The 13483-nt window shown below is 36.5% G+C and overlaps 1 protein-coding gene across 2 annotated transcripts in view; it reads left to right on the top strand.

The window, feature by feature from the left end:
- The window catches only part of LOC134527778 (mitochondrial 2-oxodicarboxylate carrier), a 54286-nt gene extending 43643 nt beyond the window's left edge, over positions 1–10643 (top strand). For both annotated transcript variants that reach the window (XM_063360718.1, XM_063360719.1), the window contains exons 8-9: positions 467–648; positions 4990–10643. In XM_063360718.1, coding sequence (XP_063216788.1) covers positions 467–648; positions 4990–5110 — 303 coding nt within the window. In that variant the 3' untranslated portion in view covers positions 5111–10643. The remainder of the gene's footprint in view (positions 1–466; positions 649–4989) is intronic.
- The last annotated feature ends 2840 nt before the right edge of the window (positions 10644–13483 follow it).

Here is a 13483-nt window from a genome sequence, read left to right as displayed (position 1 = left end):
AGAACAAAGACGCACGACTTACCAGTTGTACCGCCAGCTGTTTATTTAATCAAAATTTAATTGGCGTTTAAATAAGTTGTGGCGGTATTTCATTTTGCTTTTATTAAATGTTAGTTTTTCATACCTGAAAAAAAGAAAAATATATATTTTTTCCTCCAAATTCGTGTATAGGCCTCCTCCCCTTTTTTGGAGTCGAAAATTTGGAAAAAAAAGGGGGGCCTTTACGCAAGTAAATACGGTAATACAAATTGGCCTTTGAAGTTCTCCAAACCAATAAATAAACACTTACTGAATATCTAATACCTTTTATAGACAGTCAGTGATAGTTATGTTATGAATTTGTTTAAAATCATGGGAAAAAACATGAAATCCATGAATGTCAAATGAAACTGTTTAAAATACTACCCCCCAAAAAGGGATTTTACTAGAAATATATTATTTTGATGGCCCCATGTTATTTGCGAAGGAACCAGTGCCCGAGTTCCTTCGCAAGGTGGGCATCGGCTTTGTGTCAGGCACGCTGGCGTCGTGCGTCAACATCCCGTTCGATGTGGCCAAGAGCCGCATCCAGGGCCCGCAGCCGGTGCCGGGCGAGGTGAAGTACCGCACAACGCTTGGCTCCATGGCACTCGTGTACCGCGAGGAGGGGTGAGTGCTGTCTGACAGCCAACTACTCAAATACCATGAAATTTTAACTACCGATTTACCCTCCGTACGGGACACATCTATAATTTTGGAAATTAAAAATATAACATTTTCATTGTAAGGTTTGCCCTCGAATATGGGTTGCACCACAAATATTTGTATTCAGTTTGGTTCCATAGATACAAGTTAAGTCTTTATGATGCTTATTGGCACATGATAAATACGCCCCTGGTGTTGAGCCTTGGTCCTTCTTATTCTACGTTTTTTTTTTTTTTTTTTTTTTTAGAATTGAGGGGGTATAAAACTGCACTTATAAACAATGGCTGCAGTTGAAAGCATGGAAAATTGCATGCTAACACAATATTATTGACGCACATTTGCATCGTAAAAAACCTGTTAAGATAGACACGTGAAGAGAGTATATGATACCATCTCACAAACATTAACGAGGATGAGAGTGAGGGAGAACCATGAACACTGCTACATGGCCACATCAGGCCTCAAAGTTCCCTCTTTTATCGCATAGTCGTCGCACCTATATTTTAGGGCATCATAATTTGGATAAAAAAACCTCTCACGTAATCGTTGAATAATGTTTTTGGTTCCGCTATTAGATTCCAAGCGTTTCGTGTGGGTATTTTTTTCCATATAAAACAATTTATTTTAAAGTATAAATATAATATTTGTTCGGACTTTACCACTTATTTAATTAACGGAAATACAAAGTTGTCTGATGAGTAAATTTTTTTTAAAGACTTTTTAAACGTTATCACCTTTATCTGATCATCTGTGTCGCTGCGGTGTACTATTATAAAAATGTAGACAGCCCTCGTTGGCATCATTGATGTTTGGTTAATGGTTATGTTACTTCCCGTATAGAGCGCGCACACGTAGTCGAATATCAATATCTCACCGATTGCATTCAACGCGCGCTATCTGTTGAGTGCCGAGTTAACTACATCGATGGCCCGTACTCTTTCGTGGTAAGTGTGTACTACAACGATAGTTATGCTTTCGTTCAGGCACGCATTCGGATCACAGAATTTGTTTCTCTATTTAAAGTCGAAGAAAGGTTTTTGTTGCATGACTTATTAATTTAAATTGTTTGGCGTGCTTTTTTATACTTCACTTTTTAAATAAACGTACTTTCCATGAATGGGTTTTGTTTTTATGAATAACTTTACCTTACAAAATTTTTCTCTCTCGCATAAACGAATGCACCTCTACTTTTAAAACAAAATGTGCAACGATTATGCGATAAAACACTGTAGTAGGTCACTTTTTTTTCACTAAAAGTCACTTGATTTTTAAAAAGTCAATAAATATTGATTGAAGTCACTTTTGTCTACTTACAAAATGCTGTATGCACCACATTATTGTAAAATAATTTATTTAATATTTGTTTAGTTAATTATCTTCAATAAATGGTCCATTTGGCAACTAATGGAAAGCAGAGACCATAACCATGTGTCTCCTGTACAAACAACTGACATCATTTCTTATCTAGCCATGATTTTTTGTAATCACTGTGCTATTGTAGAAATGTGAAATAATTCTCTTGTATATTTATCAACTCAAATTTGCATTTAAAGAATGTTTTATTATAATTATTCAAACGATTCTTGAATTCTCATGAAGATACTTGATACACACTTTCTTCGTTTTAATAATTGCTTGATTTTGTGATACTATATTCACCGTGTTATGGGTATGTTTAAAAAAAATTAGAGGCTGAAGAAAAATGAACTGCTGAGGAAATAAAGAACTTGATGAAATAATGTAGATGAAGAGAAACTTAAGTGTTTGAGAAAAGAGGAAGAAGAAAATAGCACTTCAGACAAATTGTTTGAAAAGGCAAGTGTAAGATTAAAAAAGACTGCTGCTTAGAAGAACATGGAAGAATAAGAATAATGCAAACTATGCTTGAGGCTTTGCATGATGTCAGAAAAGAAGCTGAAAAGTAACATGCTGTAGACAATATTCAGCTTTCCATTTTAAAAAGAAAATAAAAAAATTATAGATACCTAATTTTTTTAATCAATTAAGTTACTTTGATAACTGTAAAGTAATTAGTATTTGTGTAGTGTTTGAATTAATGTAATCCATCTGGTATTTTGAGAAGCAAAGTCAGTGTTCAAAGAAAATGTGGAATTAATCGAACATTACCTACTTTGAAATGTCATTAAAGTGGAAAGTTGCTTTGACTGTATAAAATAGACCATTTTATTCAGACACATTTTATTTTTCTAATAAAACTTCTGAGGTTATTATATTAATGTTGTTATTGTTTTTAGTATAATTATGACTTAAGTTTTCTCTTGTTTCTTTTAACTTAATTTTGATCATAATGCTGCAAAAAAATTGTAGTAAAAGCATTATAATTATCTCAGCAAAGAAAAATGACAGCATGAACTTATGTCCAAAAAAGAAGGTAAATGTTAAACTTTATTGTTTCAGAGCTTGTTTATTCAACATGTCTTCCTATAAACATATTTGTTATTGTTTGTAATATTAGATGCATAAATTTGTCGATATTTTTTTTTATAAATAATCCCGTGTTGATTATTTATGTTCATAAATTTTTTGGAAGACTCTTTTGCAATGTTAGTCATTTTTTGGTCACATTCGAAAACTGTAAAGTTACTTTTTAGTTTTTACACTATTTTAGCCTACCACACACACTTCTCTTACTGGCTTATGTACTTTCATATTTCCCCTTCTTCCACCCATACGCCAGCGCTTCAGCCAGCCTCATCACTGCTGGCGCCGGCCGAACAGGCAGCTGACATAGCATAACTGTGCTGTTCACAGAGCTTCATAAAGTAAAAAAGGGTTGCACTACATTTTTTAAAACTAAAAACTGGTTTAAAATGTTTGACTTATACTGTATTTATAAAGATTTCATATTCTATGAAAAAAATTCCAAGAAGAATATTTGAAGAAGATAAATCAGAAATTCAAACACTAGCGCATGTGTAGTTGACAAGGACTACATTATAGATCTCTACAGAAGCTATCAAAGGATTGTATCTGCCACCAACTACAATGCTCTGGAAATATTTGATTAGCACTTTGGAAAAAAAATAATTGTTTGTACATATACTGAACATGTTTTTATGCTTTACTGGGTTGCATGCTTTTTCATAACTGACGTCGACCAGGGCTATGCCCTCCCTTAGCCCGATGTGCCACGTCACGCCGCAACTGACCCCCCCTCTCCTCCCACCACCACCCTCTATTCAAACCTCCCGCTCCGTGTGTGTGTGTGTGTTGGGCGCCCGGCAAGAGGCGGTGCTAGAGTCGGTGCGACGACCCCTTTCTTTTATTAAAATAAAGTAATAAACATAATGTATAAACCTTTTTATGTAATAAAATATCCCTAATTGTCACGCCTTAAGTTTTAGTAAGTAAGGACGGCGCAGCGCCCCATGCGGGCATCCGCAGAACTACCCGCCAATAGTTTTTAAACTTTAATAAGAAATAACACCATAACTAAAGGTTGTTAATTATAAATAAGTGTACTTAAATTATGTTTGTTTTTTAAATAATATTTGTTTGATTAAGTATGTTACCGGACGGCTGCCCGGTAACAAAGCGGGAACTTAACCCTTCCCGGCGGCCATGATGCTCTGGTCTCGGCAGTCTGATTCCGTTCACCGCCTGGAGTAGGAGCGCCCGCGCACCTCGTCGACTTCATCTCTTTTGTTCACTGATCCATTAGTTTCCGTCGCATCTTTAAATAAATCTAAAACCTTGTAACTTCTTCGAGGCCTGCTCCAGGTGGTAGTACTTTATGTAAAACTCTCTTATAACATTATTGTAACGTGCCGTGTAATAATTTGCCTGTGCAAGTTCGCTGGTAATAAAATCACTAGCTCAGAATGTGTGGTTCAGTGGTCACGTGTATAATTCCCTGAGTTCCGAGGCGTGTGGGACGCCTCAAGAGCCCACGAACACGACGCACGAGGGGGGAGATTAGCCTAGCCCCACACGGGTCACGTCACGACCTTGAGCCGAGAGTTCGTAGCCGGGTCCACGTGCCCTTCCACGTGGTGGCGCCCAAATTACTCCTTTTCGTCCATCCGAAAAGCCCCCCCTACGACATAACTAAATGTGGATTTGGCTCTAATGTTATTTTATTCCTAACTCTTAAAATCTAAGTATCGAAAAAGAAAATGTGTAGTCGACCCATCGTTGTACTCGTTCATTACTTTCCCCCTCCCATCCACTGTGCTCCTGACATTGTTTGAGGTGGATGGCACAAAGGTGTAGCACACTGTACGAGTGTCCCCGCTTGTCCTCGTGGGACTGCGTGGTCGGTGCTGAGCATGTTGTGCGTTGCAGGTGGCGCGCCCTGTACAAGGGCCTCGTCCCTAAGGTGATGCGGCTGGGCCCGGGTGGGGCCATCATGCTCGTGGTGTACGACTACGTCTACCACTTCCTGCTGCACAAGTTCCCCGAGTAGATGCCGCGCCCATAGTGTTGGCCAGAGCTGGCCCAGCACCCGTTTGCCTGCTTGTGGCAAACCATTTTGTTTGAAATTGGGACATTTGATACTTTGATACCCCGATACTCATCTATACCATGTGGAAACTATAGTATTGTGTATTAGACTTCTTTGGATCCTGTAGCTTGAAAAGAATTTAATCTGCGATTATAAAATAATTCATTAATATCAAATATTTTTCCAATCAAACTAAAGCCTATAGTATCTAAATTTTTGAGTCAATCTTTGTGGCTGCATACTTGTTACACTTTTTAATTTGAATTTCTTGTGACTCATTTCCATTGCTTAAGCTATTGGTAATGAATAATTCAAAACATTTATTTGTTTTTGAAATGTCAAATTAGATATGAAATAATCATTTGAATTCTAACTTTTTGAATACTCATGCACCCCTGTAGGTAGAGACTTGATATAGAGGAAGGTATTTTTTCTTAAAAGCTGTGTTATTTTCTACAAAACTTATAACAAGAAGCAAGGTTATTTTTATGCTTTTGTTTGACGACTTAGAAACTAAAAAAAATCATAACCATTTTAGTATAAATAACATATAAATTGTATTTCGTGAATGTCTTATCTTTCTGCATTTAAAACTTAAGGTGCATAAAAATCCTCTCAGTTTAAATTTAGTCATCAAAAGACAGCATAGTAAACACTGGTTTATTTATATTTTAGCTGCCTTTCTGGTGCCACTTTCATCAGAATGAGTGATTAAAAGACTTATTTTCAAATAGGAAATGGCAGGTATGAATAAGATAAAATTGAGTTGCTGCAGAAGAAAAGCCTTCCAGAAATCAAGTGAAAAAAAGTAAACTGGATGTGAGAATGAACAGATAGAGGCAGCTACCTTTACTGATAAAATGGCAGCAGAGATAAATGAAGTGGAATGTACTCTGGGACAAACTCCATTGAGATCTTTCTTTCTTCCACTTCTCCCCCCTCCCACCCGGACCCCATGCATTTCAGTGTTGTCTTGTCTCATCTTTCACCAGCTGAGTTTATGAGGCAGTCAAAACTGGTGCAAGTGTCTCAATTAAAAGGTAGAGTGTGTAGTTTTTCAACTGATCTCTGCTTCATAGCTGACAGCAGTGGAAGGGCTTGTAGTTAAGTGGAATAAGTATATTACAGCCACACAGGAAGGCAAATGGATATTTGCCAATAAAATTAAAATGGTTGGAGATACTAAAAATTTAGTGCAGACCTTTTCTTTAAGATGCACCATTTTCAAGATAGTATTTTTGCCAAGAAAGTTGTGAAAACCTAACATTTGTAAAATGAGAGCCTAATTTTGTAAGAATTTGTGTAAAATATGAAAATACATAATAAAAAAATTGCAATCTAACTTCAAAACATCATAAAATGAGTTATTTTTCAAACTTATCGCTATCGCAAATTGTTCAGGTCTCTAGTGACTATTAAGTGTCAATCTAAACATACAAGATAATTAAGTTTTACTGAAAAATTAACATTATTTCCTTGCCTATGCTAGACTAGACCAGACAGCTATTTTATTAAATTTGTGTGCAATTTTAAATTGGGGATGTTTTAAATTAATAAGTAAATTGTTGAGACCCATATGGTAAAATTTTACGTAGATAATGTGCGAATGGGATCTGAGCCAGCTCTACCATAAACTTTGTTTTCTTGTTTGTTTTCTGCTTTCTTGCATTTAAATTGAGTGATCATGGAATATGCCATTCCTATGCTATAATTGATTCGTTGCTTCGCAATGTGTGCTGTGCAGAAAAAAATAGTAGAGTTGTGTCTGTAACAATATTTTTTTCCTGTACCAAAAAGAGGCAATAGCTGTTAATTTGGCACACACTGTACCACGGCAGTGTGGAATTAGCGATTTTACCGGTTTTATCTTATGTAATTTTAATGATAAGGGGAAAACCAAAGAATATTTAATATACAATACAATGATATTACAAACTAATTGTAATAAGCTGCTGTATGCCATAAAAAATGCATATAATCTTTACTGTTTATAAAAGTCTTTGCATTCATGATTAAAATATTTTTGTCATAAAATCAAAAATAAACACAGAGCGAATTGAAAAAGTGAGCAGCGCAGTGGCACCACCTGAGGGCCAAGGTCATCAAACCCAGAATCCAAGATTCCGCCTGGAAAAATCGAAATGCAAGCAGCTCCATCGACGCCAGATTGTGGAATTCGCCGAGCTAAAGAATGCTGGATTAAAGAGCGCTGACTATATTCTGCAGTTGTCATCAACTGTGCGACTATTATTGTTACATAGCATTTGCTTGTATTAATTTTTATTTTTAATATATATTTTTGAGATTAAGTAATGTTGTTATATCAAAGTCAAAGAAGTCTTGTATTACTTTTTGTTTGAAAAAATGGGTAAATAATGTAATAATGGAAAAAGTGCCTGTTAATATGTTAAGACAGAGAATAGCATTACATTATCCTAATAAGTGAAACTAGGTTGCATTGAAAAGATGTGATGGCATTGGAAACATGTAGTATGGGAACAATTGTACAAAATACTTTGTAAGTGCAGTTGGAAGATGTTTAAAATAAAATATGTGATTCTATTCATAGTCTGAAAATGTGATTTATATTTGTTGTTTGTATTTGACGGAGGTTCATCCATCTTCCAACTTTTGGCTGTCAGTCATGTTTCGCTGTCCTGAAATACGGCTCCTGTAAATCATGCAGTCTTCTGATCTTTGGAACTCTTCACGTTTTACGTGTTTTCCATTGTCCTTTTGATTTATTCATTCTCTTCACGCTTCCTGGAGGCCAAGCCCTAATCACGTTGTATTTTCTGTATCGTTAACCTTTTAACTGCGTTGAACACATTGGGTTTATACTTTGTTTGCTGCAATGCTGGGCCGCTGAGTGTTTCATTGGCCCATGAGGCTAGATTCCATCTGAGATGCTACATCAGAGTGCAATGTAAGAAATATTACCTTGTGCATAGTCTCCAGACTTTTTGTTACTGTGAAATCAATTTTTTCCCCATCTTGAAGAATCTGTAGATACATTGTGACAATGGCAGTGTTAGTAAGCAGCACAAAGTTTATACTGGTTGCTTTCTGTGGAAATATTACAGGTATGTGGCTAGTGAAAATTTATAAAAGAAATATTTATATAAGTGTCAGGGAATTTGATTTGGATAAAACTGATCATAGTCTGCTAGGCCTGTGCGAATATCTGTGTTTTAGTTCAAATCGAATATGAATATCATATTTCAATAGTAAGAATATTAGAATCCCACTAAAAATATTTTTTTCGCATGTAACAACTACATATAGAAAGAAAAAGTAAATGTGTAGTGGCTTCTGGGAAATTAGATAAATAATACCAATTGAAAGGTTGGTTAGGTTAAGTTATCTACAATTACAATAGGTAAAATTTTGTTAAAATATTCAAAGTTTGAAAAAAAAATATAATTTTTCATGTTAATAAAAATAGGAACTGAAGAGAAAAAAATTAATAAACAGTGCAAAGCGAATATGTAAGGCAATCACAGTATATGTGAAGAAACTTCAAGAGGGAGGGTTTATATGGATGTACACTGAGCAGTTTTAATCTATAGTAAATTATGATGTAGGTCTAAAATAATTTTTTAACCTTGTTTAAATTTTTCACTATGTGAAAATAAATAATTATTTATATAAATTTTTTTGGCTTGTTTTAACTAAAGTGTAGGAACACGGTAGCTGCTTAGATGTTTCTCCCTTTTCAGTTCAGTGTATGTGCGCTTGGTAAATGAGGTGAAGAAGTTTTTTCCCCCCCACTTAGTATGACTTTTTTTTTTGGGCCATGAGGGAGAAAATAATTGCCTGAGGTGTCACATTGCTAGGAGAGAGAGAGAGAGAGAGCGAGAGAGAGAGCACGAACGAGAGCGCACACGAGAGAAAGAGAGCGCACACGAGAGAAAGAGAGCGCGTGCAAGAGAAAGAGAGAGAGAGCGCGAGCGTGCACGCGAGAGAGAGAGAGCACGAGAGAGAGAGCGCGAGCATGCGAGAGAGAGAGAGCGCGAGCGTGCGAGAGAGAGAGAGAGTGCGAGCGTGCGAGAGAGAGAGAGCGCGAGCGTGCGAGAGAGAGAGAGAGCGATAGCGCGCGAGAGCGATAGCGTGCGAGAGAGAGAGAGCGATAGCGCGCGTGAGAGAGAGAGAGCGATAGCGCGCGAGAGAGAGAGAGTGATAGTGCGCGCGAGAGAGAGAGAGAGAGCGCGATAGCGCGCGCGAGAGAGAGAGAGCGATAGCGTGCGAGAGAGAGAGCGATAGCGCGCGCAAGAGAGAGAGAGAGAGAGAGCGATAGCGCGCGCGAGAGAGAGAGCGATAGCGCGCACGAGAGAGAGAGAGAGAGCAAGAGCATGAGAGAGAGAGTGCGTGAGAGTGCGAGAGAGAGAGAGAGAGAGAGAGAGATAGAGTGCGTGAGAGTGCAGGGGGGGCTCCATCTGTATCTGGGTAGTTGTCGTTCACTGTGTATTATCCACCATAAAAAGTCGTATATTATGCTTTAGGAGTCTTTGCTGTTAGTATGCGACCAGATGTTTTTCACTACATTTATACAAGTTTTTTCTCTTTGCCGCCACGTTTTGAACTAAACTAATCACGGAGCTGGCATGCAGTGTTTCTACCCTGTGATCTGACAACTGTAAACTTTAACACCCCTACAATTTTTTTGGATTTTTACAGACATGCATTTATCCTTATCACTATGCTGTCAGTTTAAATATATTTTTAATGACCTGGACTCTCTTCTCCATAAAAAAACTTTAGTTGATAAAGTGGGTGTTAGTAATAGTTCCAAATTGTGTTAAATCTGGCTTTACTATATTAGTCTTCTCAAATTTACTTGGCCAGATGTAGCAAAAAATTCCACGTAAATAATGAAAATCATGTGGAAATTTTGGCCCTGCCTGACGAGAAAATCTTCTGTGATTCCAAAATTTTTCCAGACTTTCGAAATTCTGCACAGCCGTATTCGTAAAAGACTGAATATTCGTTTTTTCAAAGTGTTAGTAATAGAATTTAATATGAATAATAAACTATTGGTTTTGATTTTCGAAAATTCAAATATTTGCACGGGCCTATAGCCTGCCAACTAATTAGTAGTTTGTAAAGACACTCTTAGTTACCTACAGATTTTGAATTGAACGTGTGACCTCTCAAATGCACGTCATCCTGCGGAACCACACCTCTTGGCAACTTTCTTATAGTGAGCCAAAAAATTTTTTTATGGTAGAAATCAAAATATCTTATTACATTTTTATCATCAGATTATTTGTACAAATTTTGTATGTAATTTGTGTTGTGTTGATGAATATGTAGTTTATTTGGAAATAATATTTTTGTTTATTTTTTGTTAAATTTATGAATGTTTACTACACAGTTGCTTTAAAGTTAACATATTCAGTTTTTGTGTAAAGTTGGTTGTGTAAAGAAGTGGCCTTATCTAGATTTTACAAGTGTATGACATAACAATATATTTTAATAAAGTTTGATGTGTTGGCTTTTATTTATTTATATTTTTTCCCCATTCTTAAAATGCAAGTACAAGTTATTTTTTTGTTTGTTATTTGTACAATATTTACATAACAATTGTATGTATTAAGTCTTGGTCACATATACATATTTTAATACATTATAAAATAGTTGTAATAATTACTATGGTTTGAATATGAGGCCAATTTAACCACAGTCCTATTTTTTATGAAATCATAAAATTTAGATCCTTCTGTTTGATCGCACTGGGAAAGTTAACATTTTTTATATATAATTTTTATTTTTGGAATTTTATTATTTTCAATTAAAGGTTTTTTTTTTTAATTTTTAAATTTATAATGTTTTAATTTTTTTATTTTAATAACTTTTTGTGTTCTTATGTTATCTTTTATATTGAGGTATATGTACATAAAATAAACCACAAATCTTCAAAAGTTTGCTTTTGTGTGGTATATCTCAAAGCAAGGCACAATACATAGTGAAGTATCACAGGTCTTGCAGCAGTAGGGAGTTTCCTTACGTTTCTTGTTCTTTGTGCATACTATACATTTCCTTGTTGGATTTTTCTTAGACGTCATCTCTAATACTGATGGGAAATGTCTTCCGACAAGTCTGGTTGGATGTTCTTTGTTTGATCGCCTGCCACTTTGAACAGTTTTTCTCTCTTTTGGATGTTTTTCGAGAATTTCTCTTATGAGAGCAAGCTGAAATTGGGCTATTGTTACATTTTTTCCAGTCACTGTTTTGTACAGAATATAAGAATTCAGTACTGCAATGTCTAGGAGGTGAAAGAAAACCTTCTTGTACCATTTTACAGATTTTCGTACACTCTCGATACAGGTGATGATCATGTCAGAACTATCAACTGCTCCCATGTGTTCGTTGTAGTCCACGATGCACTTTGGTTTCATTACCTTTTCTCCATTTTTGCGCGAAATCTCCATCATATCGGCACTATGGCATGTTGTCAACATGTGAACCTCTCGTCGATCACACCACTTTAGCGCTAATAATTTTTCAGACGACCTGAAAGTAGCTTCTCCTTTCTTCAGCTTTTCGTCCATTTTGGGCATTTGCTTCCTTGTTTTTCTGACTGTGCCACATGCATTTGTACCATTCCTATGTAGCCATTCAAAAAGGGTAGGACTTGAGTACCAATTATCAAGATAAACAGTGTGTCCTTTTTGAAGGTATGGTTTCAGTAATGTTGCCACAACATTGCCAGATTTTCCTAGGTTCAATCCTGCCTCTTCAATGTCAGACACAGCACCAGTGTAGATTATAAAATCTAGCACAAAACCAGTGTCACAATCACACAATACAAATATTTTTATACCAAAACGACTTCTTTTTGAGGGAATGTATTGCTTGAAAGATAATCTTCCCTTGAAGATCAGGAGACTCTCGTCAATACACAAGTTGGCAAATGGATTCATTGCAGATCTGAAGGTCTCCCTGAGACTGTCAACAAGTGTGCAAATTTTACATAGCCTATCACCATTCGCAGGAACTTTGTTGTCAGAAAAATGCAACATTCTCAACAATAAAAGAAAACGGTCTCGGGACATGATTTCTGGGAAAGCTGGTGTTTTTAGAAGAGCATCTCGGGACCAATACTCGTTTATGCTGATTTTTTTTGTTCTTGGCATAAGCATGCAGACAGCTAAAAATGTGTACATTTCCTCCCAGTTGGTCTTTACCCATTTACTGAGGTGGGAATGCTCAGATGGAGAGGTGCTTTCAACAATGAAATCAAAGTACCTATTAGTTTCTGTAGCAATATGCTCCATAACTGACTTTGAAAAAAAATGGTAAAAAAAATCACTAACGTTTTCAGCTTCAGTCAAACAAGTTTGATTACCAGAACTTTTTTCTTCAAAATAATGAATATGAGGCACAAATTCACCCTGTGTCCAAGCTATTTCTTCTGGTCTTATTTTTTTTGCTGTTGGTTCGTATTCCTGCTCTTCATCGCTCGTTTCACTTTCTGACTGTGAACTAGGGAATCTTTGCTTCGCTGGTGATCGTGACGTCAACGTGGAAGGTCCTGGTTGTGATTTATCAGATTCCCAGCCATCGTCCCTGCTTGAAATGCTACTCACATCGTCGCCATCACTATCTGCAAGCATTGCTAGCAGTTCCTCATTTGTGTATTTTTTTCGTGCCATGGGTAAATACTACAAAGAACTAAATCAAAATTTCACATACCGTTTATACAGAACCACTAAACCTCTTCAAAGAACCAAAAACATGATCAACTGAATAACTATGAATAACAAGTAGGCCTTCAGTTTACTCCTAAAGAATTCAAAACAGCGCGAGTTTCGTTATTTCTGCGACCAAACAAGACATACACAATAAGGTGTGAAAATATTTCCCGAGCTCGAAAAAACTAGTAATATAAGCGCTATCTATGAGTGAACAAAAAAATAATAACTGTCCGAGTTGTCAAGTACAAACACGACACAATCGACTACTGTTCTCTCGAGCATACACACGCGATGCGACACGTACACACTCTGTTGGGAAAGAAAACAGTTACAGTATCTATACTCTCAAACCTCGAATGCAGGCCACGAAGATCGATAAACACTACATAAGTTACAGAAACGGCCACTAGATAGTGTTGGTTTATAGACGTACTTATATGTCTGTAGCAGTGAAAGCGAAAGTAGTGAGCCGAATATAGTCGTCCTTCGCACAGGCAATGCTATTTAGATAGGACGGATATATTCGTTCTTAGCACACACAGGACACAATTTACGTACGAATATATTCGTCTGTAGCAGTGAAAGGGTTAATGATCGCCTTAAAGGGAGGAGAATAAACCCAGCGCTGTACCACAGT

The sequence above is a fragment of the Bacillus rossius genome, chromosome 1, assembly GCF_032445375.1.
Source record: "Bacillus rossius redtenbacheri isolate Brsri chromosome 1, Brsri_v3, whole genome shotgun sequence".
In the NCBI taxonomy this organism is placed as follows: Eukaryota; Metazoa; Arthropoda; class Insecta; order Phasmatodea; family Bacillidae; genus Bacillus; species Bacillus rossius.
This window is presented reverse-complemented; position numbering and strand designations above follow the sequence as displayed.